General features: G+C 39.8%; 1 protein-coding gene across 3 annotated transcripts; it reads right to left on the reverse strand.

The window, feature by feature from the left end:
* Positions 1 to 914: 914 nt before the first annotated feature.
* On the reverse strand, positions 915 to 26044 carry ints5 (integrator complex subunit 5). Of its 3 annotated transcripts, none has more exons than XR_009806759.1 (5): positions 25552 to 26044; positions 15368 to 15620; positions 7050 to 9020; positions 1598 to 2761; positions 915 to 1552 (listed from the first exon to the last, which is right to left on the reverse strand). XR_009806759.1 is itself a non-coding variant. In XM_061900172.1 (4 exons), the coding sequence occupies exons 1-4, from the start codon at positions 25635 to 25637 to the stop codon at positions 2054 to 2056; spliced, it is 3018 nt and encodes a 1005-aa protein (XP_061756156.1). In that variant the 5' UTR covers positions 25638 to 26044; the 3' UTR covers positions 915 to 2053. The 3 variants fall into 3 exon arrangements, 1 of the variants encoding a protein (XP_061756156.1); XR_009806758.1 differs by having other exon boundaries at positions 915 to 1363; positions 1412 to 2761; XM_061900172.1 differs by having other exon boundaries at positions 915 to 2761.
* Positions 26045 to 26903: the final 859 nt, after the last annotated feature.

Raw genomic sequence — 26903 nt, forward strand, 5'->3', positions numbered from 1 at the left:
TTATATTTTGCTTTCATCTGACCACATGACATTCTCCCAATTCTCTGCTGTATCATCCATGTGCTCTTAAGCAGAGGGACACGTCTGGCACTGCAGGATTTATTTCCTGTCGGCGTAGTGTGTTACTGATGGTAACCTTTGTTACTCTGGTCCCAGCTCTCTGCAGGTCATTCACCAGGTCCCCCCGTGTGGTTCTGGGATTTTTGCTCACCATTCCCATGATCATTTTGACCCCACAGAATGAGATCTTGCGCGGAGCCCCAGATCGAGGGAGATTATCAGTGGTCTTGTATGTCTTCCATTTTCTGATAATTGCTCCCACAGTTGATTTTTTCACACCAAGCTGCTTGCCTATTGTAGATTCACTCTTCCCAGTCTGGTGCAGGTCTACAATTATTTTCCTGGTGTCCTTCGACAGCTCTTTGGTCTTGGCCATCGTGGAGTTTGGAGTCTGACTGTTTGAGGTTGTGGACAAGTGTCTTTTATACAGATAACGAGTTCAAACAGGTTCCATTAATACAGGTAACGAGTGGAGGACAGAAGAGCTTCTTAAAGAAGAAGTTACAGGTCTGTGAGAGCCAGAGATCTTCCTTGTTTGAAGTGACCAAATACTTATTTTCCACCATAATTTACAAATATATTCTTAAAAAATCCAACAATGTGAATTCCTGGATTTTTTTTTACATTCTGTCTCTCACAGTTGAAGTGTGCCTATGATGAAAATTACAGACCTCTGTCATCATTTTAAGTGGGAGAACTTGCACAATCGGTGGTTGACTAAATACTTTTTTGCCCCAATGTACGTACACTTTTGACCACCACTGTCTGTATAAATATTCGAAACTTCAACCAAAAAGCTCCCAACAGACATTAAAGGAAAACAATATTAGTGCTGCACAAAGCATTGCTAATAATAAAGTTTTTGGAAAACTTTATTAAAAAAAAAAAATACAGCTTGGATTCTTTCTCAAGTGAAGCCTCAAACCAAACTAATTAACATCACAATCTTTAACATGAAGTAGTGAGGTCATCCACAGTCCAAATAATGTCTCCCACATATTCCAGACAGAGCTTATGAGCATGGTCTTTTTTCTCCACGGCCAAGATGGAAAGAAAAATGTATCAGTCACGAGATCAATTAGAAATCCTCTCTACATGAGGCTTGTAATGACCTTGGCATGTTGCGTTAAGTGCGTGTGGCTCGCAGGAAGAGGAAAAGTGGAGTAAAAATATGGTAGAAAAAGACACAGGAAGTAGGAAAGTGAAGGAGAGCCCCCTCCTGGAGTCATGAAGCAATGTCCCTCGGAGCTGGAACCTCCAGCACTACTAGAGTCATGAAACAATGTCTCTCAAAAGCTGGAACCTCCAGTACTATTAGAGTCATGAAACAATGTCTCTCAAAAGCTGGAACCTCCAGTACTACTAGAGTCATGAAGCAATGTCCCTCAGAGCTGGAACCTCCAGCACTCCTGGAATCATGAAGCAATGTCCCTCAGAGCTGGAACCCCCAGCACTACTAGAGTCATGAAGCAATGTCTCTCAAAGCTGGAACCTCCAGAACTGCTAGTCATGAAGCAATGTCTCTCAAAGCTGGAACCTCCAGCACTACTAGAGTCATGAAGCAATGTCCCTCAGAGCTGGAACCTCCAGCACTGTTAGAGTCATGAAGCAATGTCCCTCAGAGCTGGAACCTCCAGCACTCCTGGAATCATGAAGCAATGTCCCTCAGAGCTGGAACCCCCAGCACTACTAGAGTCATGAAGCAATGTCTCTCAAAGCTGGAACCTCCAGCACTACTAGAGTCATGAAGCAATGTCCCTCAGAGCTGGAACCTCCAGCACTACTAGAGTCATGAAGCAATGTCTCTCAAAGCTGGAACCTCCAGCACTCTAGAGTCATGAAGCAATGTCTCTCAGAGCTGGAACCTCCAGCACTACTAGAGTCATGAAGCAATGTCTCTCAAAGCTGGAACCTCCAGCACTACTAGAGTCATGAAGCAATGTCTCTCAGAGCTGGAGCCTCCAGCACTGCTAGAGTCATGAAGCAATGTCCCTCAGAGCTGAAACCTCCAGCACAGGTGTCCCAGTCTGTCAATGTTCTTGTGCAGGACACTGTGGATGGGCGACACGTATCGCGCCACGTCGCCGTCCCGAGAGAAATCCCTGCAGAACAGACCTTTCTCTGGGTTGAAGATGAACTTCTGAGGCATGGGACCGTTGGCCCTCACGTATTCCCAGACGGCCAAGAGCAGCAGGCGCACCTCGAAGGGAGCCAGGTGGGCAAAGGCCTCGTGGACGTTGGCCAGCACGGGAGGCAGCAGCTGGCCCTCGCCCATGCAGGACACCAGGAGGCAGGAGGCCTGCAGGTGCCACCAGGAGTCCGTGGATGAGGCCCCGCGGCACGCCTCCCAGTGGGCCAGCAGGCTGGCCAGGAGGCCTCGCAGCATGGCCGAGCAGTAGCAGAGAGCGGGGCGCCCCGCTGCCACCACCTGAAGCAGGGGGAAGAGCACCGGGTGGGCCTCGAAGCAGCGGCGGATGTGAATGTCTCGCTCCACGGTGGTGCGGGCGTGGTCCTCTGGAGGCCAGGACAGCTCCCCGTTGGCCACGTCCGGACACACGTTCTCCACCAGGGTGACGGCCACCACTTTGGCGGCCTCGGCGTTGATGGGCTGGGGCTCGTCGGGGTCTGACGGCGTCCGCGAGCCGTTGAGACCCGAGGAGCTGCAACATTGGACCACGACAGTCAGCAGAGTCTGGATGTTCTAAAAGAGATGACCGAAACACACACACACTTTATACAGTCCTGGTCAAAAGTGTACGTACACTTGTAAAGAACATGATGTCATGTCTGTCTTAACTTTCCAATCATTTCTACAACTCTTATTTGTTTGTGATGTAGTGATTGGAGCACATACTTGTGCTCACAAAAACATTCACGAAGTTTGCTTCTTTTATGAATTAAATATGGCTCTACTGAAAATATGAGCAATCAAAAGTATACGCACACACAAAATCACTTTATTTACCACTGTAATTACCGGACTCGTGGCCAAAAAGCTCAATTTTTGTTTCATCTGACCACAGAACTTTCCTCCAGAAGGTCTTATCTTTGTCCACGTGATGTCAGAACCAAACTTCATGAATGTTTTTTGTGAGCAACATGTATGTGCTCCAATCACTACATCACAAAAAAATCAGAGTTATAGAAGAGATTGTAAAGTCAAGACAGCCATGACATGATGTTCTTTACAAACTCGGTCAAGGCATTACATTCCAAGACAAAACAGACTGGCCATGGAAAAATGTTTGAAGCCAACGGGGCTAAACATTAATTTGTGAGGTATTTGGATTATTAAAAAGGTCTAAATCAGGGGTCACCAACGCCTGTTCTAAAAATAGCTCAAATAGCAGCAGCACTTACCAGTGAGCTGCCTCTATTTTTTAAATTTCATTTATTTACTAGCAAGCTGGTCTCGCTTTGTTCGACATTTTTAATTCTAAGAGAGACAAAACTCAAATGGAATTTGAAAATCCAAGAAAATATTTTAAAGACTTGGTCTTTACTTGTTTAAATAAAGTCATTTATTTTTTTACTTTGCTTCTTATAACGACGAGTTGAGTTTATACCAAAATGGATACATGGATGATACAGCAGAGGATTGGGAGAATGTCATGTGGTCAGATGAAACCAAAATAGGACTTTTTGGTATAAACTCAACTCGTGGTGTTTGGAGGAAGAAGAATACTGAGTTAAATCCCAAGAACACCATACCTACTGTGAAGCATGGGGATGGAAACATCATGGTTTGGGGTTGTTTTTCTGCTAAGGGGACAGGATGATTTATCCGTGTTAAGGAAAGAATGAATGAGGCCATGTATCGTGAGATTTTGAGCCAAAATCTCCTTCCATCAGTGAGAGCTTTGGATGGTTGACCAGATACATATGTTCCACCATAATTTACAAATAAATTATTTAAAATTCCTACAATGTGAATTCCTGGATTTTCTTTTCATATTCTGTCTCTCACAGTTGAAGTGTACCTATGATAAAAAAATTACAGACCTCTGTCATCATTTTAAGTGGGAGAACTTGCGCAATCGCTGGCTGACTAAATACTTTTTTGCCCTACAGTATATGCTACTTAAAAATAGTAATTTGTTCCAATAATATTTCAATAGTAATTACTGCGTGACATAAACACATTTCCATACTTAAATAAGAATAACAGACCAAATTAAATGTGGCACAGACCATGTCACTTCCTGCTACTAAATAGTTACTCTATTGGCACTATTTTGATACACTTTATTAAGCATTTATTATACATTCATTTTAAGAGACTATTTTTAAGTGTTAATTGTGATTTTAGAACTTTGTTGACAATGTTTGAGTGTTTTCCATGCTTGAGTTGACATTTCCTTGACAGCTGGGGAGATTATAATCAGAGGAATGTTACATTTCAAATAAAAATGTTAACATTTAATATATATTCCGTAGGTCATAAAAATATCAATGATTATTGCTAACGATCAACATAAAAAACTTAAATCATGATACAGTTTTCAGCCCTAACTTGTAGTAATAAATATGAGCACTATATTTGTCTTTAAAGGCCTACTGAAATGAGATTTTCTTATTCAAACGGGGATAGCAGGTCCATTCTATGTGTCATACTTGATCATTTCGCAATATTGCCATATTTCTGCTGAAAGGATTTAGTAGAGAACATCGACGATAAAGTTCACAACTTTTGGTCGCTAATAAAAAAGCCTTGCGTGTACCGGAAGTAGCAGACGATGTGCGCGTGACGTCACGGGTTGTGGCGCTCCTCACATCTGAACATTGTCTACAATCATGGCCACCAGCAGCGAAAGCGATTCAGAACGAAAAAGCAAGGATTTCCCCATTAATTTGAGCGAGGATGAAAGATTTGTGGATGAGGAAAGTGAGAGTGAAGGACTAGAAAAAAAAAAGACTATACAGTGGGAGCGATTCAGATGTTATTAGACACATTTACTAGGATCATTCTGGAAAATCCCTTATCTGCTATTGTGTTACTACTGTTTTAGTGAGATTATATGGTCGTATCTGTACAACCTGATGGTCAGCCCTGCACCTTTCTGCAGCACCAGTCGACTGGTGGTGGCGATGCCCATCTCTGCCCTTCGCAAGGGACCCTCTTCAAAACACGATCTTTTAAAATGATCGCTGCATAATACACTGTACTTTGTGTGTGTGTGTGTGTGTGGTCCAATCCAATCGTGTTTGCTTGACCACTCTGTTCCATAGTAAAGCTTCACCGTCATCTTTCGGGAATGTAAACAATGAAACACCGCCTGTGTTTGTGTTGCTAAAAGCGGCCGCAATACACCGCTTCCCACCTACAGCTTTCTTCTTTGACGTCTCCATTATTCATTGAACAAATTGCAATAGATCAGCAACACAGATGTCCTGAATACTGTGTAATTATGCGATGGAAACAGACAAATTGTAGCTGTGAACGGTGCTGGAACAAGATATCCTCTACAATGCGTGACGTCACGCGTCATCATACCGCGACGTTTTAGCATGATAGTTCCGCGTGAAATTTAAAATTGCAATTTAGTAAACTAAAAAGGCTGTATTGGCATGTGTTGCAATGTTAATATTTCATCATTGATATATAAACTATCAGACTACGTGGTCGGTAGTAGTGGCTTTCAGTAGGCCTTTAATTACAGTAAACGTAATGAAACATCTCTGCCACACATTTTTAAGATTTTCTTTTTTCATATACCACAATAATATCATACTGTCGCCTTAAAGGCCTACTGAAACTCACCACGCAGTCTGATAGTTTATATATCAATGATGAAATACTAACATTGCAACACATGCCAATACGGCCTTTTTAGTTTACTAAATTGCAATTTTAAATTTCCCGCGAAGTGTCGTGTTGAAAACGTCGCGGAATGATGACACGTATGATGACGCGTGCGTTTGACGTCTCAGGTTGTAGCGGACATTATTTTCCAGCCCGCGATCCAAGCTATAAGTAGTCTGCTTTAATCGCATAATTAAACAGTATTCTGGACATTTGTGTTGCTGAATCTTTTGCAATTTGTTCAATTAATAATGGAGACGTCAAAGAAGAAAGATGGAGTTGGGAAGCTTTAGCCACACAAACACAGCTGGTGTTTTCTTGTTTAAAATTCCCAGAGGTGAAACTTTACTATGGATCAAAGTCAGGCAAACATGGATCCCGACTACTTATCAACCGGCAGTTTTCGGTGAAAAAATTGTGGTAAAAAGTCGCCTCTTACCGGAGATCAGGGGAGCTTGCGCCGTCCATGCAGCTGCCGTGACTTCCCTCACAGACTCTGGCGTCAACACACCCGTGGCCACACCCCTCCGACTATCAGGTACAATTTAATCCCACTAAAACACTAGCAACACAATAAGCAAATAAAGGATTTTCCAGAATTATCCTAGTAAATGTGTCTAAAAACATCTGAATCGCTCTCACTTGGCCTCGCCTGTTTTTATTTGAATTTTTTTTTTTTTAACTTTTTTGGTCTTTTTTCTAGTCCTTCACTATCAATATCTTCTCCTCGAATCTTTCATCCTCGCTCAAATTAATGGAGAAATTGTCGCTTTCTCGGTCCGAATTGCTCTTACTGCTGGTGGCCATGATTGTAAACAACGTTCAGATGTGAGGAGCTCCACAACCCGTGACGTCCCGCGCACATCGTCTGCTACTTCCGGCACAGGCAAGGCTTTTTTATCAGCGACCAAAAGTTGCGAAATTTATCGTCGATGTTCTCTACTAAATCCTTTCAGTAAAAATATGGCGAAATGATCAAGTATGACACATAGAATGGACCTACTATCCCCGTTTAAATAAGAACATCATTTCAGTAGGCCTTTAATGCTGTGATCATTTCATATTGTGACATTCTGATATCCTTCCTCGCTACCGTATCGGAAGGGAAAAGGCTGTATTGGGAGACATGACAAGTGTGAGCTCCAATGAAAGTCTACCGCCCTGCAGTAAGTTAGATTGTATTTACCTGGATGACGCCTGACGGGTCAGGCTGAGGTATTTCTGTTGGAGTCTTCAGTCCCTTGCCGATCACCCCGGCGTGGAACACGGACCACACGCTTCCTGAGAAGTTGACCGTCGTCCCGAAACGACAGTTGATGTCCAAGAGGGAGGCGCCGACATCGGGGGATCCTGAGCATGACGGCAGGGGAGCGCCGGCCATGTCGGCCATCTGCCCTCCGAAGAGGTGCACGTTGCCTTTATGCAGCACTCCCTCCACCAGCTGCTGTAGCACCGCCTTGAGAGTGAGGGGCGAGTACGCGGCAAAACGGGACAGCAGCTGCACCGAGCAGCTCACGGCTTCGGCCGATTGCACACCGTCCGCCCTCACCTTCCCCGCTTCCCCTCGCCGCCGAAGAGCCAGAAAGAAATGGGCGACGGCGGCCCGCGAGAGCAGGAGCAGGTGCGCCGGGGAGGAGGCGCGAGGGAGCGGACTGACGGACAGGAGTCGCGCTGAGGCGTGGGATACCGCCGGGTCGCCATGGAGGAGGAGCGGGCTGAAATCATGGAGGTGCAGGGAGACGGCAGACCCCGCCTGGACCGCCATGGTGGACTGAGCGTCTGCCGATCCTCTTCGGTCTTCGTCTTGACTCTGGATGACGGTGGCCAGGTTCAGCAGCAGCTGCCTCAGCTGCCGCGGCCCCAGGATGTGCGTGTGGATCTGGGCCACGCAGCGAGCCACGGCGGCTGCGACCAGGCCCGCCATGCAGGACGAGAGGTTGTTGTGAAGCTGCCAGGCCAGGGCCAGCTCCTCGGGGTTGCGGGCCTGAGTGAGGAGCTGGCAGAGGGCTTCTGTGGCCACGCTGGGACCGCCGTACACGGACAGCAAGCAGAGAAGCTGATGCAGCCAGACATGACGCTTCCTCTCCAGCCTAAGCGTCTCGGCACACAGCTCGCCCACGTGCGTCTGCAGCTCCTCCAAGAACGGGATGACAATCTGCGGCTGGTGGGAGTGATGCGGGTGGCCGTCGGCCGCTTCCGCCCGGTTGTACACCAGCTTGTGGAGGTGCAGGAGCAGCATCTGCAGCAGGCTGTCGCAGCCTTCTCGCACGCCTTCGTGCGGGGACGGCGTGGGACCGGAGATGATGACCGAAGCCGGCGTGGCCGTGTCCGCCAGGAAGCGCAGGACCCGGGCTCCCCCTGATGGGCTTTGGCATATGAGGTGGACGGCCAGGCCCAGCATGTTGTCCAGGTCTTCTCTGGGGAGGCCCTGCAGCAGACTGTGCAGCTGCAGCAGGAGTGGAGGGCGCAGCAGCTCCACCAGCTCGGCGGACACGGCGCCAAAGAGGTTGGGGGACATGGCGGCCAGCTGCAGGAGAAATGGCACTGCGGCACAACGCAGCTGCGGGGAACCTTCCCAGGAGCTGGAGGATGAAGTCGGGGACAGGGGACTGGAAGGGCTCAGGCTCTCCTGGAACATCCTGAGCAGCTCTTTCCGTATGCTGTCCGAGTGGTGCGCCGCCAGGTGTCCCAGGATTCCCACCACCGAGCCGATCTTTGGCACCTTGCTGCCTTTGTCCACTCCGTTCACTACCAGCCCTTGGTCCTTGGCGCCGTAGGAGCAGAAGTCTTTCAGCCCGCAGGCCAGGACTCGGCTGATGATCGTCCCGGGGAAGGCGGAGCCGATGTGCGCTACCACCCAGTCGAAATGCGGCGAGTGCAGCACGGAGGTGTCCAACAGGGCGTCCACGCAGGCGTCGGGGCACCAGGCCAGCATGGCCGCCAAGCATTGAGAGTAGGCCTCCATGAGGGAGCGAGTGGCAGCGCAGGACATCCACAGCTGGAGGAGCTCGTTCAGGCTGGAGGAGTGGGGCGCCACCCTTCGGCCGGCATGCTTGCTGCTCAGCTGACCCAGCAAGTCCACCGCCCAGCTGGACACCAGCGGGGCCCAAGCCCGCGGGTTGAGGCGGATGAACTCCGACAGCACGCCATGGACCTCCTGTGGACAAACACGCATCCTTTGTAAGTAACATCTGCTTCATTTCCCACCTCTTGTTCACCTGCTGTTGACATGCAGCTTGGATTGAACTTGTTCTTAAACTGACATGCTGGCACGTGGCCGTCTTGTTTGGAAGACACGTTTGGTTACCAGAGGAAACTGAGAGGAGCAGGAAAAGAGCAGTGCAGCAAAGGCTTACACAATATAAAGCAGGGGTCACCAACACGGTGCCCTCAGGCAGCCAGGTTGCCCGTAAGGACCATATGACTCGCCCGCTGGCCTGTTCTAAAAATAGCTCAAATAGCAGCACTTACCAGTGAGCTGCCTCTATTTTTAAAATTGTATTTATTTACTAGCAAGCTGGTCTCGCTTTGCTTGACATTTTTAATTCTAAGAGAGACAAAACTCAAATAGAATTGGAAAATCCAAGAAAATATTATAAAGACTTGGTCTTCACTTGTTTAAATAAATTCATTTATTTTTTTACTTTGCTTCTTATAACTTTCAGAAAGACAATTTTAGAGAAAAAATACAAACTTAAAAATGATTTTAGGATTTTTAAACACATACCTTTTTACCTTTTAAATTCCTTCCTCTTCTTTCCTGACAATTTAAATCAATGCTCAAGTAAATTTTGTTTTTATTGTGAATAATAATAAATACATTTTAATTTAATTCTTCATTTTAGCTTCTGTTTTTTCGACAAAGATTATTTGTAAAATACTTCTTCAAACTTATTAAGATTAAAATTTAAAAAAAATATTTCTGAAAATGTAGAAAATCTGTAGAATCAAATTTAAATATTCTTTCAAAGTCTTAGGAATTTCTTACAAAAAATTTGTTCTGTAAAATCTAGAAGAAATAATTCTTTGTCTTTGTTAGAAATATATCCATCCATCCATCTATTTCCTACCGCTTATTCCCTTTTGGGGTCACGGGGGGCGCTGGCGCCTATCTCAGCTATAGCTTGGGCCAATTTGTTATATATTCTAACAAAGTGCAGCTTGGATTTTAACCTATTTAAAACATGTCATCATAATTCTAAAATTAATCTTAATCAGGAAAAATTAATAATGATGTTCCATCAATTCTTTTTTTAATTTTTTCAAAAAGATTCGAATTAGCTACTTTTTCTCTTCATTTTTTTCTGTTGAATTTTGAATTTTAAAAAGTCGAAATTGAAGATAAACTATGTTTCAAAATTAAATTTTCACTTTTTCCATGTTTTCTCCTCTTTTAAACCATTCAATTAAGTGTTTTTTCATAATTTATTCTCTACAAAAAACCTTCCGTAAAAGGAAAAAAAATGTACGACGGAATAACAGACAGAAATACCCTTTTTTTTAATATATACAGATTTATTTATTAAAGGTAAATTGAGCAAATTGGCTATTTCTGGCAATTTTTTAAAGGGTGTATCAAACTGGTAGCCCTTCGCATTAATCAATACCCAAGAAGTAGCTCTTGGTTCCAAAAAGGTTGGTGACCCCTGATATAGACCATAGAAAAGAAGTACATTTGGCCAAGCATCAAGCTTTTAACACTCCGTCACATCCTGACGACACATTCCAGCTGTGTACCGCACATTTCACAAACCAGTCTCAAACACACTGTACAATTATTGCTTGGGGCTAATGTCCCTCCACAGTGCAAAGCCACTTGTTGGTCAGCAATCCTCACCTCCAAACTACGTTTCTTACACGTAACGTTATCACTGGAGGACAAGGAATAGCTAAACATGCTACACTACAAACCGTAGGGCGGGCTCTAAAGCTCAAAACCAAAGGCTTTAAATCATAACCAATTCAAGGAAAACATCTTAATTAATCAATTAATGCAAATCAATCTATGTCCATTTAAATTTCATTACCAATTCTGACGCAATTTCTTGACACACAATCTCTGGAACATCTCAAGCAAGGCATTTATTTGTCCAAGAAGTGTTACAAGTGGGCAGTTGATGGTTAGTGACAGGTGGCAGAAGCAAATAAGTTGATATGGAAGAAAAAGAAGAAGAAGAAGAACTATCTACATTGCACACTGGACTACACAACAACATGACAAAGTATTGTGCTAGTGACAGAAGCAAATAAGAACTATCTCCATGGCACACTGGACTACACAACAACATGTATTGTGCTAGTGACAGAAGCCAATAAGAACTATCTTCATGGCACACTGGACTACACAACAACATGACAAAGTATTGTGCTAGTGACAGAAGCAAATAAGAAGGACTATCTCCGTGGCACATTGGACTACACAACAGCATGACAAAGTATTGTGCTAGTGACAGAAGCAAATAAGAAGGACTATCTCCATGGCACATTGGACTACACAACAACATGACAAAGTATTGTGCTAGTGACAGATGCAAATAAAAAGGACTATCTCCATGGCACATTGGACTACACAACAACATGACAAAGTATTGTGCTAGTGACAGATGCAAATAAGAAGGACTATCTCCATGGCACATAGGACTACACAACAACATGACAAAGTATTGTGCTAGTGACAGATGCAAATAAGAACTATCTTCATGGCACACTGGACTACACAACAACATGACAAAGTATTGTGCTAGTGACAGTAGCAAATAAGAACAATCTCCATTGCAAACTGGACTACACAACAGCATGACAAAGTATTGTGCTAGTGACAGAAGCAAATAAGAAGGACTATCTCCATGGCACATTGGACTACACAACAACATGACAAAGTATTGTGCTAGTGACAGAAGCAAATAAGAAGGACTATCTCCATGGCACATTGGACTACACAACAACATGACAAAGTATTGTGCTAGTGACAGAAGCAAATAAGAACTATCTTCATGGCACACTGGACTACACAACAACATGACAAAGTATTGTGCTAGTGACAGTAGCAAATAAGAACTATCTCAATTGCAAACTGGACTACACAACAGCATGACAAAGTATTGTGCTAGTGACAGAAGCAAATAAGAAGGACTATCTCCATGGCACATTGGACTACACAACAACATGACAAAGTATTGTGCTAGTGACAGAAGCAAATAAGAACTATCTTCATGGCACACTGGACTACACAACAACATGACAAAGTAGTGTGCTACTGACAGAAGCAAATAAGAAGGACTATCTCCATGGCACACTGGACTACACAACAACATGACAAAGTATTGTGCTAGTGACAGAAGCAAATAAGAAGGACTATCTCCATGGCACATTGGACTACACAACAGCATGACAAAGTATTGTGCTAGTGACAGAAGCAAATAAGAAGGACTATCTCCATGGCACATTGGACTACACAACAACATGACAAAGTATTGTGCTAGTGACAGAAGCAAATAAGAACTATCTTCTTGGCACACTGGACTACACAACAACATGACAAAGTATTGTGCTAGTGACAGAAGCAAATAAGAACTATCTCCATGGCACACTGGACTACACAACAACTTTACAAAGTATTGTGCTAGTGACAGAAGCAAATAAGAACTATCTTCATGGCACACTGGACTAAACAACAACATAAAGTATTGTGCTAGTGACAGAAGCAAATAAGAACTATCTTCATGGCACACTGGACTACACAACAACATGTATTGTGCTAGTGACAGAAGCAAATAAGAACTATCGTCATGGCACACTGGACTACACAACAACATGACAAAGTATTGTGCTAGTGACAGAAGCAAATAAGAACTATCTTCACGGCACACTGGACTAAACAACAACATAAAGTATTATGTTGGGAAGTGTAAGGGTTTTGAAAACAAATGATAAATGTATGCATTATCATTTTATATTTCACATTTTATATTGTGTTTTGGAAAAAGGTTGTCATAAATGTTACTTCATTCATTAAAAAAAAATAATACAGAAGAAAACAAATTCGGTATTTTTTGATCGATAAAACTTTCAGGGAATCAAAATTCAAGAAACTGTACGGGAAAGTGCATAACTTTGAAGTTCCATCCATCCATCCATTTTCTACCGCTTATTCCCTTCAGGGCCCCGGGCGATGCTGGAGCCTATCTCAGCTACAATCAGTCCGAAGGCGGGGTACACCCTGGACAAGTCGCCACCTCATCACAGGGCTACTTTGAAGTTGAGCAATAATAAATAATTAATCGTTTGACCCTGCAAATATACCGTATTTTGTGGACCATAGGGCGCACTGCCGATGAATGGTCTATTTTTTATCTTTTTTTATATATAAGGTGCACCGGATTATAAGGCGCATTAAAGGAGTCATATTATTATTATGATTATTTTCTAAAAGTAAAAGACTTCCTTGTGGTCTACATAACATGTCATGGTGCTTCTTTGCTCAAAATGTGCCTTCAACTTTGACAGCTTCTTTGTTGTAGCGGTGTAGCGTGCAAGGACGGGAGTGGAAGAAGTGTCAAAAGATGGCGCTGACTGTTTTATTGACATTCAGACTTTACTTCAATCAATAACGCAGCAGCATCTCCTCATCCGGAAACAGCAACAACAACAAATATATACATGTGTATGTATATATATATATATATATATATATATATATATATATACACACACACACGTATATATATGTATATATATGTGTGTGTATATATATATATATATATATATGTATACATATATACATACACGTATGTATATATAGTATATATATATATATATGTGTACATGTATAGACATACACGTATATATACACACACACTATATATACACACACACTATATATACACATATATATATATACACACACATGTACTGTATGTATATATATATATATATATATATATATATATATATATATATATATATATATATATATATATATATATATATATATATATATATATATATATATATATATATATATATACATACAGGGTTTCCCACACATTTTTTTATTTTATTTATTTATTTTTCCGGCTTTTGACTCGCTCGACCGCTCCTAAAAGCAATGGGGCTCTGTCTGTGAATGGAGCTTGTAGTAACATATTATATAAATATGTAAATATTGTATAAATATGTATATAAATATGTACATAAAGTGTTGTAATTATTTTCCAACTCCGCGTTCTTCTTGGTCATCGCCGCTCCATATATATAAACATATATAAACATACACGTATATATATATATATCTATATGTATATACAGTATATATATGTGTACATGTATATACATACAAGTATATATATATACATACAAGTATATATATATACATACAAGTATATATATATATATATATATATATATATATATATATATATATATATATATATATATATATATATATATATATATACATATACATATACATATACAGGGTTTCCCACACATTTTTTTTTTTTTTTTTTTTTCCCGGCTTTTGACTCGCTCGACCGCTCCTAAAAGCAATGGGACTCTGTCTGTGAATGGAGCTTGTAGTTACATATTATGTAAATATGTAAATATTATATAAATATGTATATAAATATGTACATAAAGTGTTGTAATTATTTTCCAACTCCGCGTTCTTCTTGGTCATCGCCGCCCCATATATATAAACATACACGTATATATATATCTATATGTACTCATATATATAAACATACACGTGTATATATATATATCTATACGTACTCATATATATAAACATACACGTATATACATATATCTATATGTATATACGTGTATATATATGTGTACATGTATATGCATACAAGTATATATATATATATATATATATATATATATATACACACACACACACACACACACACACATATGTATATTATATGTATATATATATATATATGTATATATATATATATATACATATATATATATATATATATATATATATATATATATATATATATATATATATACATACATACATACATACATATACAGGGTTTCCCACACATTTTTTTATATATTTTTTTCCGGCTTTTGACTCGCTCGACCGCTCCTAAAAGCAATGGGACTCTGTCTGTGAATGGAGCTTGTAGTTACATATTATGTAAATATGTAAATATTATATAAATATGTACATAAAGTGTTGTAATTATTTTCCAACTCCGCGTTCTTCTTGGTCATTGCCGCCCCCGCCGTCGCTGCCTGTGCCAACCCATCCCCCCCCGCCGCTTGACCACACCACCACAAATAGATGGCTGACCTGTGGGAAACACTGTTATATATACCTATGCATGTATGCAAGTATGTATGTGTATACATACCTATGTACGTATGTAAATATCCATACCTATGTATGTATATACAGTATGTATGTATGTATGTATGTATGTATGTATGTTGACCCCACCTTGCTGACATGAGACATTACACAGTGAAGATGATGCATCTCCCCACCTGAATGATGTCCTCCAGGTTGAAGCTGATGCCAGTAGCGCCATCACCCTCCGTCTCCAGGGCGTGCAGAAAGACGTTGACGTGCTCGTCATAGACGCCCCTCAGGTGCTCCAGCACGGCTCCTCGGCAGGCCGGGACGGAGCGCAGCAGACGCACGGCGCAGCGGGCGTGTTCTCGCACGCTGAGCTTGCGACCCTGGACCGTGTCCACGCCACTGATGAAGGACTTGATCTCCTGAGACAGTTCCTGGCCACTGACAGGAGGAAGAACATTTCGGGAGTTACAATTGTTATGGAAAATAAATGGAAATCACATTAAAAATGTTGATCAGTTAGTATTTCCATTCTTTTGTCTTATCTAGTAAAACTTGGAGCCAAGTTTACTTCTGCAGGGCATCACTAAAAGCACATCAATAATCCTTTTGGTTCAGCACTGACATTTACACATTTGGTTTGTTTAAAAACACAACAAACTCAAACTACACTTCATCTACAGCCAAGGGGTGAGGGCCACCTCGCACTAACACTACATGACATTGAAAATAGAAATGTATCATATATGATCACACCATTCAACCTGCTCAGTGGCCTCCTGGTTGGAGTGTCCGCCCTGAGGTGGCTAGGTTGTGAGTTCAAACCCCGGCCGAGTCATACCAAAGACTATAAAAAGGCTTGGACTTGGGGGTTAAATCACCAAAAATGATTCCCGGGGCGCGGCACCGCTCCTGCTCACTGCTCCCCTCACCTCCAAGGGGGTGAACAAGGGTGATGGGTCAAATGCAGAGGACACATTTCACCACACCTAATGTGTGTGTGTGCGTGCATGTGTGTGTGTGACTATCATTGCTACTTTAACTTGAACTTTAAAGGCCTACTGAAAGCCACTACTACCGACCACGCAGTCTGATAGTTTATATATCAATGATGAAATCTCAACATAGCAACACATGCCAATACGGCCTTTTTAGTTTACTAAATTGCAATTTTAAATTTCGCACCGAAATATCCGGCTGAAACGTCTCGGTATGATGACGCGTGACCGTGACGTCACGCATTGTAGAGGACATTTTGTTCCAGCATCGTTCCCAGCTATTAGCTCGTCTGTTTTCATCGCGAAATTCCACAGTATTCTGGACATCTTTGTTGCTGAATCTATTGCAATTTGTTCAATGGACAATGGAGACATCAAAGAAGAAAGCTGTAGGTGGGAAGCGGTGTATTGCGGCCGCCTTTAGCAACACAAACACAGCCGGTGTTTCATTGTTTACATTCCCGAAAGATGACGGTGAAGAGAACACGGTTGGATTGGACCACACACAAAGTACAGTGTATTATGCAGCGATCATTCCGAAAGATTGTGTTTCGAAGAGGGTCCCTTGCGAAGGGCAGAGATGGCCATGGCCATCGCCACCAGCCGTTGACTGGTGCTGCAGAAAGGTGCAGGGCCGACCTTCAGGTTGTACAGGTACGACCATATAATCTCACTAAAACACTAGTAAGACTTAATAAGCATATAAGGGATTTTCCAGAATTATCCGAGTAAATTTGTCTAATACCATCTGAATCACTCCCACTGTATAGTTTTTTTTCTTTTTTTTTCTAGTCTTTCACTCTCACTTTCCTCATCCTTGAATCTTTCATCCTCGTTCAAACTAATGGGGAAATCGTGGCTTTCTCGGTCCGAATCGCTATCACTGCTAGTGGCCATGATTGTAAACAGTGTTCAGACGTGAGGAGCTCCACAAACCGTGACGTCACACGCACATTGTCTGCTACTTCCGGTACAGGCAAGGCTTTTTTATTAGCGACCAAAAGTGCCGAACTTTATCGTGGATGTTCTCTACTAAATCCTTTCAGCAAAAATATGGCAATATGGCGAAATGATCAAGTATGACACATAGAATGGACCTGCTATCCCCGTTTAAATAAGAAAATCTCATTTCAGTAGGCCTCTAATTGCCAATGCAATTGATTTTATATATGTATACGTATATATATATATTAGGGCTGGGCAACGATTAAAAATTTTAATCGAAGTTAATCGCACTATTTCTCTGATTAATCGCGATTAACTGCATTGTATACGCAAAGCCCAATAATGAATTCAAAAGTAGTGTGTAGTGCACCTTTATTGGAATATTCTCCCACATGAACAAAAGCGCCAAAACATTTGTTGTGCAAACACAATTTAAATCAGTCCTTGTTAAACAGTAGCAGTTAAATAGCATATTTTATGAAAATCAACTCAAAAAATTTAAATACAAACATTTAAGCTTATTACTACCACTGCCAGGGTATTTAAGTTATCCTGTTTGTTATGGAAAATAAATATAATCTACATACAAATCTCTGAGCCACAATCATAACATCTGAACAGGCAATTTCTGAGGTAACAGCAGAATTTTTTTTTTTTATCAGGGATCTTAAGTTTAAAAAACCTATATTATATGTAGTAGGCTGTTTTAGGGAATTTTTGATCAAATTATCTGTAGTAGCAATATTAATAATGTTGTGTTTATTCTGCGTAGTGCACTTAAAATAATTATGACCATATCTAGGAATTGATATGATGGGAATTTTCCGATTGTTTGCTTGGTGCTTTGATAAACTGAACACATATACATGGTACTATATTGTGACGTTATGAGCCAGGGAAAAAAAGAACTACCCTACCCAGCATGCAACAGGAGTGACGAGCATGCGCGGTAGCCCGGTATAGGTTGTGTCGCCATGACGGCATCTTGTATGTTGTGATATGCACGCTCTGAAAATAAACGTTAAGAACTCAGCCAACACTCCTCGTCTGCATTATTCATAAATAGACAGACAACACATATACTCCGCTGCTTCACAGGCCGCTGGATGTAGCCGGCAAAGTACTCCCATGCTAGCTAGCCGGTCTAGCAAGCACGAGTCATTCAGTCCAAAACGGCCCGATCTATCCACATCCAGAATTGTCTGGCGGTCGTAAGTGATCCCGGAGTGACCACGCTGTAAGCCAGCCATGAAGTTTGCAGAATTGTCCGGTATTTTTGCCAAATGTTCCATCTTTACCAAGAGCCCCTCGACGCCGGGCGACGCCATCTTCTTAAGAAAAGGCGTTAACAAATTAAAAGCATGTAAACAACATACGCAAATGTGCGATAAAATAATTGTCTGCATTAATAGATTGATGAGTTAACTCATAATTAACGCACTAATTTGCCCACCCCTAATATATCTAGAAATATATATATATATATATATATATATATATATATGTATATGTATATATATATATATATATGTATATATTATGTTTTCTGTAAAATAAATCAGTAGATTTTACCTTTAAAAAAACTGATGTTTTTACAGCATTTTACAGTAAAAGAAAAAACGGTAGGACTTTTTTTTTTACTGTACAATTCTGGCGTCTGAGCCATAAAGTTATTTTTGTTTCTATGGTTTCAGTTTGGTGGAGAGACTTGCTTTGAAATGATGACTCAAGCAGATATTTAGGTATTTATTTTCATTTTACCTTTTTTTCTCTCGAATGTATGATAATATCATATGAGTTGCATTATTAGAGATTAAAAAGATATTTTTAAAAGATGTATTTTTTCTGTTAAAAGGGAAAGAACAAACACATTTGGGAAGAAAAGAATACATTATTTAAAAATTATATCTCCAATATAATGTTGTCATTTCTAAGAAAAAAAAAAAGTTACAAAAACATAACTAATATTAAAGGAAAATGAAATAAAGAAAACATATTTCATGTGGTTAATCACAATCATACCAATAATCACGTCTTTTGTATATTGAGCTCCTGAGTTAATGTTGCTCATCAATTGGATTTTTTTTATTTTTCGTTGAGTTTATTTAATTAAATTTTTCAAGTGGGTCTAAAAATTTTTATAGTTTAAGTGAGGATGTTTTTGTTCAGACAAATTGATGCACTTTAAAGCTTTTCCATTACAGACAAACAATTTTAATAAAGTTTCTTTGTTGTAAGTTGATCTATGTTTGGTCTTATCGGGACGGCGTGGCGCAGTGGGAGAGTGGCCGTGCGCAACCCGAGCATCCCTGGTTCAAATCCCACCTAGTACCAACCTCGTCACGTCCGTTGTGTCCTGAGCAAGACACTTCACCCTTGCTCCTGATGGGTACTGGTTGGCGCCTTGCATGGCAGCTCCCTCCATCAGTGTGTGAATGTGTGTGTGAATGGGTAAATGTGGAAGTAGTGTCAAAGCGCTTTGAGTACCTTGAAGGTAGAAAAGCGCTATACAAGTACAACCCATTTATCTTTTTTATGTTCTTTAATGTTAATAAGGATTCAATGTTATAGACAAATTATACTATTTATAGTCAGGGCGTGAAGTGTTTTCTTTTTGCCCGTGGTGGAGGTTAGAGAAACTAATTGATATTTGCATAGAAGATGAGCAGGACTGGTGAGCTGGCTGGCACATTTCACTTCCAAATACAACCAGATGGGACCAAGATAACCCTGTCAACCAGTTTTGAACAAATAAATGTTGTGCATTCAAGGGAAACGCTTTAAAAATCTGACATTCTGACAATACAATTCCATTTAAGTTTAATTTGAAGTTAACTTCAATTGACCACAAGTCATTTGATACGATTCATCAAAATGCAAATGTGTGGTTAATCTGATTCAAAACATGTGATTGTTTGACATTACTATTAACCCCGTTTCCATATGAGTTGGAAAATTGTGTTAGATGTAAATGTAAAGGGAATACAATGATTTGCAAATCCTTTTCAACTCATATTCAGTTGAATGCACTACAAAGACAACATATTTGATGTTCAAACTCATAAACTTAATTATTATTCGCAAAAAAAATAAACTTAAAATTTCATGGTTGCAACACGTGCCAAAGTAGTTGGGAAAGGGCATGTTCACCACTGTGTTACATCACCTTTTCTTTTAACAACACTCAATAAACGTTTGGGAACTGAGGAAACTAATTGTTGAAGCTTTGAAAGTGAAATCCTTTCCCATTCTTGCTTGATGTAGAGCTTCAGTCGTTCAACAGTCCGGGGTCTTGTTGTCGTATTTTACGCTTCATAATGCGCCACACATTTTCCATGGGAGACAGGTCTGGACTGCAGGCGGGCCAGGAAAGTACCCGCACTCTTTTGCTACGAAGCCACGCTGTTGTAACACGTGGCTTGGCATTGTTTTGCTGAAATAAGCAGGGGCGTCCATGATAACGTTGCTTGGATGAAAACATATGTTGCTCCAAAACCTGTATGTACCTTTCAGCATTAATGGTGCCTTCACAGATGTGTAAGTTACCCATGCCTTGGGCACTAATGCACCCCCATACCATCACAGATGCTGGCTTTTCAACTTTGCGCCTATAAGAATACGGATGGTTATTTCCCTCTTTGTTCTGGAGGACACCACGTCCACAGTTTCCAAATATAATTTGAAATGTGGACTCGTCAGACCACGGAACACTTTTCCACTTTGCATCAGTCCATCTTAGGTGAGCTCGGGCCCAGCGAAGCCGGCGGCGTTCGTAGGTGTTGTTGATAAATGGCTTTCGCTTTGCATAGTAGTTTTAACTAGCACTTGAAGGGGAACATTATCACAATTTCAAAAGGGTTAAAAACAATAAAAATCAGTTCCCAGTGGCTTGTTGCATTTTTTGAAATTTTTTTCAAAATTTTACCGGTCTCGGAATATCCTTAAAAAAAGCTTTAAAATGCTTGATTTTCGCTATTTGCAACGCGACTATCCATTTCCCTGTAACGTCACACAGTGCTGCCAATGTAAACAAACAATGGGAATAGCACAGCAAGATATAGCAACATTAGCTCGGATTCAGACTCGGATTTCAGCGGCTTAAACGATTCAACAGATTACGCATGTATTGAAACGGATGGTTGGAGTATGAAAGTATTGAAGAACAAACTGAAGCTATTGAGCGAATAGCTATTGACGCTATTCATAGCCATAGCATGGCCGAATAGCTGCGTTAGCAGCGCCGGTAAAATGTGCGGACCATATGATCAGGACTTTCGCATCTCTTGACACTGGAGCAACTTAAATCCGTCGATTGGTAAGTGTTTTTTTTGCATTAAATGTGGGTGGAAGGAAACGTGATATAGTTGCAAATGCATCTGCAGGTTATCCATACATCTCTGTTCCATGTCTGCTTTAGCACCGCCGGTAAATAGCATGTTAGCGTCGATTAGCATAGCATGTTAGCATCGATTAGCTGGCAGTCACGCCGCGACCAAATATATCTGATGAGCACATAAGTCAACAACATCAACAAAACTCCCCTTTGTGATTTTGTTGACTTTATCGTTGCAAATGCATCTGCAGGTTATCCATACATCTCTGTGCCATGTCTGTCATCGCCGTTAAAATGTGCAGACACTCCCGCACATTCAATGGGGGTCTGGCGGCAGACACTTTCGCATCTTCGGGCCAGTGGTGCAACTTGAATCCCTCCCTGTTTAGTGTTGTTACACCCTCCGACAACACACCGACGAGGCATGATGTCTCCAAGGTTCCAAAAAATAGCCGAAAAAACGGAAAATAACTGAGCTGAGACCCAATGTTTAAAATGTGTCAAAAATGAAAATGGCGGCTGTATTACCTCGGCAACGTCACATTCTGACGTCATCGCCTCCAGAGCGATAAACAGGAAGGCGTTTAATTCGCCAAAATTCACCCATTTAGAGTTCGGCAATCGGTTAAAAAAATATATGGTCTTTTTTCTGCACCATCAAGGTATATAGTGACGCTTACATAGGTCTGGTGATAATGTTCCCCTTTAAAAGATGTAGCGACCAACTGTAGTTACTGACAGTGGTTTTATGAAGTGTTCCTGAGCCCATGTGGTGATATCCTTTATGAAATGATGTTGGTTTTTGATGGAGTACCGCCTGAGGGATCAACGGTCCGTAATATCATCGCAGGGATTTCTCGAGATTCTCTGAACCTTTGGATGATTTTACGGACCGTAGATGGTAAAATCCCTAAATTCCTTGCAATAGTTCGTTGAGAAATGTTGTTCTAAAACTGTTTGACAATTTGCTTACAAAGTGGTGACCCTCACCCCATCCTTGTTTGTGAATTACTTAGCATTTCATGGAAGCTGCTTTTATACCCAATCATGGCACCCACCTGTTCCCAATTAGCCTGCACACCTGTGGGATTTTCCAATATATATGTTTGATGAGCATTCCTCAACTTAATCACTATTTATTGCCCCCTTTCCCAACTTCTTTGTCACGTGTTGCTGGCATCAAAATCTTCAGTTAATGATTTGCAAAAAAAAAAATGTTTATCAGTTTGAACATCAAATATGTTGTCTTTGTAGCATATTCAACTGAATATGGGTTGAAAATGATTTGCAAATCATTGTATTCTGTTTATATTTACATCTAAAACAATTTCCCAACTCATATGGAAACAGGGTTTGTAGTATAAATACAATACACCTTTAAGAGTTTGCTCCTCCTTGTTCATGTGTGTAATATATTTTCAACTGCAGGACCTTATTAATCGGATTTCTTCATTCGATCCATTCCAGCGAGTCACTCCAAAAAGCTTAATTGAGATACTTTTAAAAGTCGTGTTAAAACAAGGCCGCTTTAAATCCCATTTAAATAACACTCTCCATCCATCTATGAACATTATTTGGGGAGATTCTGTGGCAGTAGATTATGTCCAGCTTTGAATGTTATTCCAGCAGTTTTAGCAGATCCTTGACAATAATAGTTTGTGGTTTTACAGAACACACTTTTGTGTTTTTTGCTGATTATTCTCAGAGCTCTTTTTTGTAATGTGCTTAACTTTTGTGAGCACATTTCTATTTTAATACCAACACGTCATTTTAAGTGACAGTCAAACAAACACATTATGTTAATGTACTTTATGTAAAAGACCTACTTTAAAAGGTCCAGCGTGGTTCCTTACATGCTTAAGTATGTCATATAAAGTACATAATATAAAGATAAAGTAGTCACCTGAGCAGGGTGTGAGTGTGTGAGCTCTGCATGGTATATAATATAAAGTATAAAATATAAAGTATATAATATAAAGTATACACTATAAAGTATATAATATAAAGTATATAAAGATAAAGTAGTACCTGAGCAGTGTGTGAGTGTGTGAGCTCTACATGGTATATAATATAAAGTATAGAATATAAAGTATAAAATATAAAGTATATAATATAAAGTATTAAGTATATAATATAAATTATATAAAGATAAAATAGTACCTGAGCAGTGTGTGAGTGTGTGAGCGCTGCATGGTATATAACATAAAGTATATAATATAAAGTATATAATAGAAAGTATATAGAGATAAAGTAGTACCTGAGCAGTGGGTGTGTGAGCTCTGCACGGTATATAATATAAAGTATACAATATAAAGTATATAATATAAAGTATATAATATTAAGTATATATAGATAAAGTCGTACCTGAGCAGTGTGTGAGCTCTGCATGGTATATAATATAAAGTCTATAATATAACGTATACAATATAAAGTATATAATATAAAGTATACAATATAAAGTATATAAAGATAAAGTATATAAAGATAAAGTATATAAAGATAAAGTAGTACCTGAGCAGTGTGTGAGTGTGTGAGCTCTGCATGGTATATAATATAAAGTATATAACGTATACAATATAAAGTATATAATACAACGCATACAATATAAAGTATATAATATAAAGTATACAACATAAAGTATATAATATAAAGTGTATAAAGATAAAGTAGTACTTGAGCAGTGTGTGAGTTTGTGAGCTCTCCATGGTATATAATATAAAGTATACAATATAAAGTATATAATACAAAGTATATAATATAAAGTATATAATATAAAGTATGTAAAAATAAAGTAGTACCTGAGCAGTGTGTAAGTGTGTGAGCTCTGCATGGTTTATAATATAAAGTATATAATGTAAAGTATATAATATAAAGTATACAATACAAAGTATACAATATAAAGTATACAATATAAAGTATATAAAGATAAAGTAGTACCTGAGCAGGCTGTGAGTGTGTGAGATCTGCATGGTATATAATATAAAGTATATAATATAAAGTATATAAAGATAAAGTAGTACCTGAGCAGTGTGTGATTTCTGCATGGCATATAATATAAAGTATGTAATATAAAGTATACAATATAAAGTATACAATATAAAGTATATAATATAAAGTATATAAAGATAAAGTAGTACCTGAGCAGTGTGCGAGTGTGTGAGCTCTGCATGGTATATAATATAAAGTATATAATATAAAGTATATAAAGATAAAGTAGTACCTGAGCAGTGTGTGAGTTCTGCATGGTATATAATATAAAGTATACAATATAAAGTATACAATATAAAGTATATAATATAAAGTATATACTATAAAGTCTATAAAGATAAAGTAGTACCTGAGCAGTGTGCGAGTGTGTGAGCTCTGCATGGTATATAATATAAAGTATATAATATAGAGTATATAAAGATAAAGTAGTACCTGAGCAGTGTGTGAGTTCTGCATGGTATATACTATAAAGTATATAATATAAAGTATATAATATTAAGTATATACAGATAAAGTAGTACCTGAGCAGTGTGTGAGTTCTACATGGTGTACAATATAAAGTATACAATATAAAGTATATAATATAAAGTATATTAAGATAAAGTAGTACCTCAGCAGTGTGTGAGTGTGTGAGCTCTGCATGGTATATAATATAAAGTGTATAATATTAAGTATATAAAGATAAAGTAGTACATGACCAGGCTGTGAGTGTGTGAGCTCTGCAATGTATATAATATAAAGTATACAATATAAAGTATATAATATAAAGTATATAATATAAAGTATACAATATAAAGTATATAATATAAAGTATATAATATAAAGTATATAAAGATAAAGTAGTACCTGAGCAGTGTGTGAGCTCTGCATGGTATATAATATAAAGTATACAATATAAAGTATATAATATAAAGTATACAATATAAAGTATATAATATAAAGTATATAATATAAAGTATATAAAGATAAAGTAGTACCTGAGCAGTGTGTGAGCTCTGCATGGTATATAATATAAAGTATACAATATAAAGTATATAATATAAAGTATACAATATAAAGTATATAATATAAAGTACATAAGATAAAGTATATAACGATAAAGTAGTACCTGAGCAGTGTGTGAGTGTGTGAGCTCTGCATGGCTTTCAGTGGACTCCCGTCAAACACCAGCGACATCCTTTTCTCCTTTAACATCCAAGTTCTGCATCAAGAAGCTCCTTTAACATCCAACTTGTACATCCAGAAGGTTGCGGGGGTTCCGCGTCTCCAAGGCGGGCGACAAAGCCTGCTTTTTAAAGCCTAAGAAGACTCTTTAACGGCCTGGATGTCTGACACTGCGCGGAGGGACACAAGCAGAGGGAGATCCTCGGCCGGAAGTCGCTTCTTCTTCTACGGAGGCGTGTGACACCGTTGGGAAGAACGGACGCTCACTATCGCCATCTAGTGTACGTTTCAAATACCTTGCGTCTTCTTCTTCGTCTTCATTTACTGATATTACTTCATTTTACTGACACTCACTAGCGCCGCCTGATGTCCGTTGGAAATACCCTCTGCTGCTGTATTTATACTGTAAATGACATTTCATGTTAATTTGTGGCGGAGGGATTATGTTTATAAGGAGGTGCTCATCTGATCTCTGCCAGCACAGGTGACAAATATACAAGTGAGGTGACTTTGTGGACATTTTGACTTCCCGACTGGTGACAGCAAACACATCTGCAGCCGGGGGGTCGGTAAGGTCAACCGGATGGAGAAATAAACTATATCATAATTTTTGGTGCTTGTAAATCTAATTAACCAGCTCCAGACATCCCCATACTTCTACAAACCCCGTTTCCATATGAGTTGGGAAATTGTGTTAGATGTAAATATAAACGGAATACAATGATTTGCAAATCCCTTTCAACCCATATTCAGTTGAATGCACTACAAAGACAAGATATTTGATGTTCCAACTCATAAACTTTATTTTTTTTTGCAAATAGTAATTAACTTAGAATTTCATGGCTGCAACACGTGCCAAAGTAGTTGGGAAAGGGCATGTTCACCACTTTGTTACGTCACCTTTTCTTTTAACAACACTCAATAAACGTTTGGGAAATGAGGAAACTAATTGTTGAAGCTTTGAAAGTGGAATTCTTTCCCATTCTTGTTTTATGTAGAGCTTGTCGTATTTTACGCCTCATAATGCGCCACACATTTTTGATGGGAGACAGGTCTGGACGAAAGGCCGGCCTGTAAAGTACCTGCACTCTTTTACTACAAAGCCACGCTGTTGTAACACGTGGCTTGGCATTGTTTTGCTGAAATAAGCAGGGGCGTCCATGATAACATTGCTTGGATGACAACATATGTTGCTCCAAAACCTGTATGGACCTTTCAGCATTAATGGTGCCTTCACAGATGTGTAAGTTACCCATGCTTTGGGCACTAATACACCCCCATACCATCACACATGCT

The sequence above is a fragment of the Nerophis ophidion genome, linkage group LG05 (assembly GCF_033978795.1).
Source record: "Nerophis ophidion isolate RoL-2023_Sa linkage group LG05, RoL_Noph_v1.0, whole genome shotgun sequence".
Taxonomy (NCBI): domain Eukaryota; kingdom Metazoa; phylum Chordata; class Actinopteri; order Syngnathiformes; family Syngnathidae; genus Nerophis; species Nerophis ophidion.

Coding starts and splice junctions, on each gene's coding strand:
- ints5 (XM_061900172.1), bottom strand. CDS start 25,637: ATGTTAAAGGAGAAAAGGATGTCGCTGGTGTTTGACGGGAGTCCACTG. Junction 9,021..15,367: donor ACCTGGAGGACATCATTCAG/GTGGGGAGATGC, acceptor GTTTGTCCACAG/GAGGTCCATGGCGTGCTGTC. Junction 2,762..7,049: donor ACCCGTCAGGCGTCATCCAG/GTAAATACAATC, acceptor CATCTCTTTTAG/AACATCCAGACTCTGCTGAC.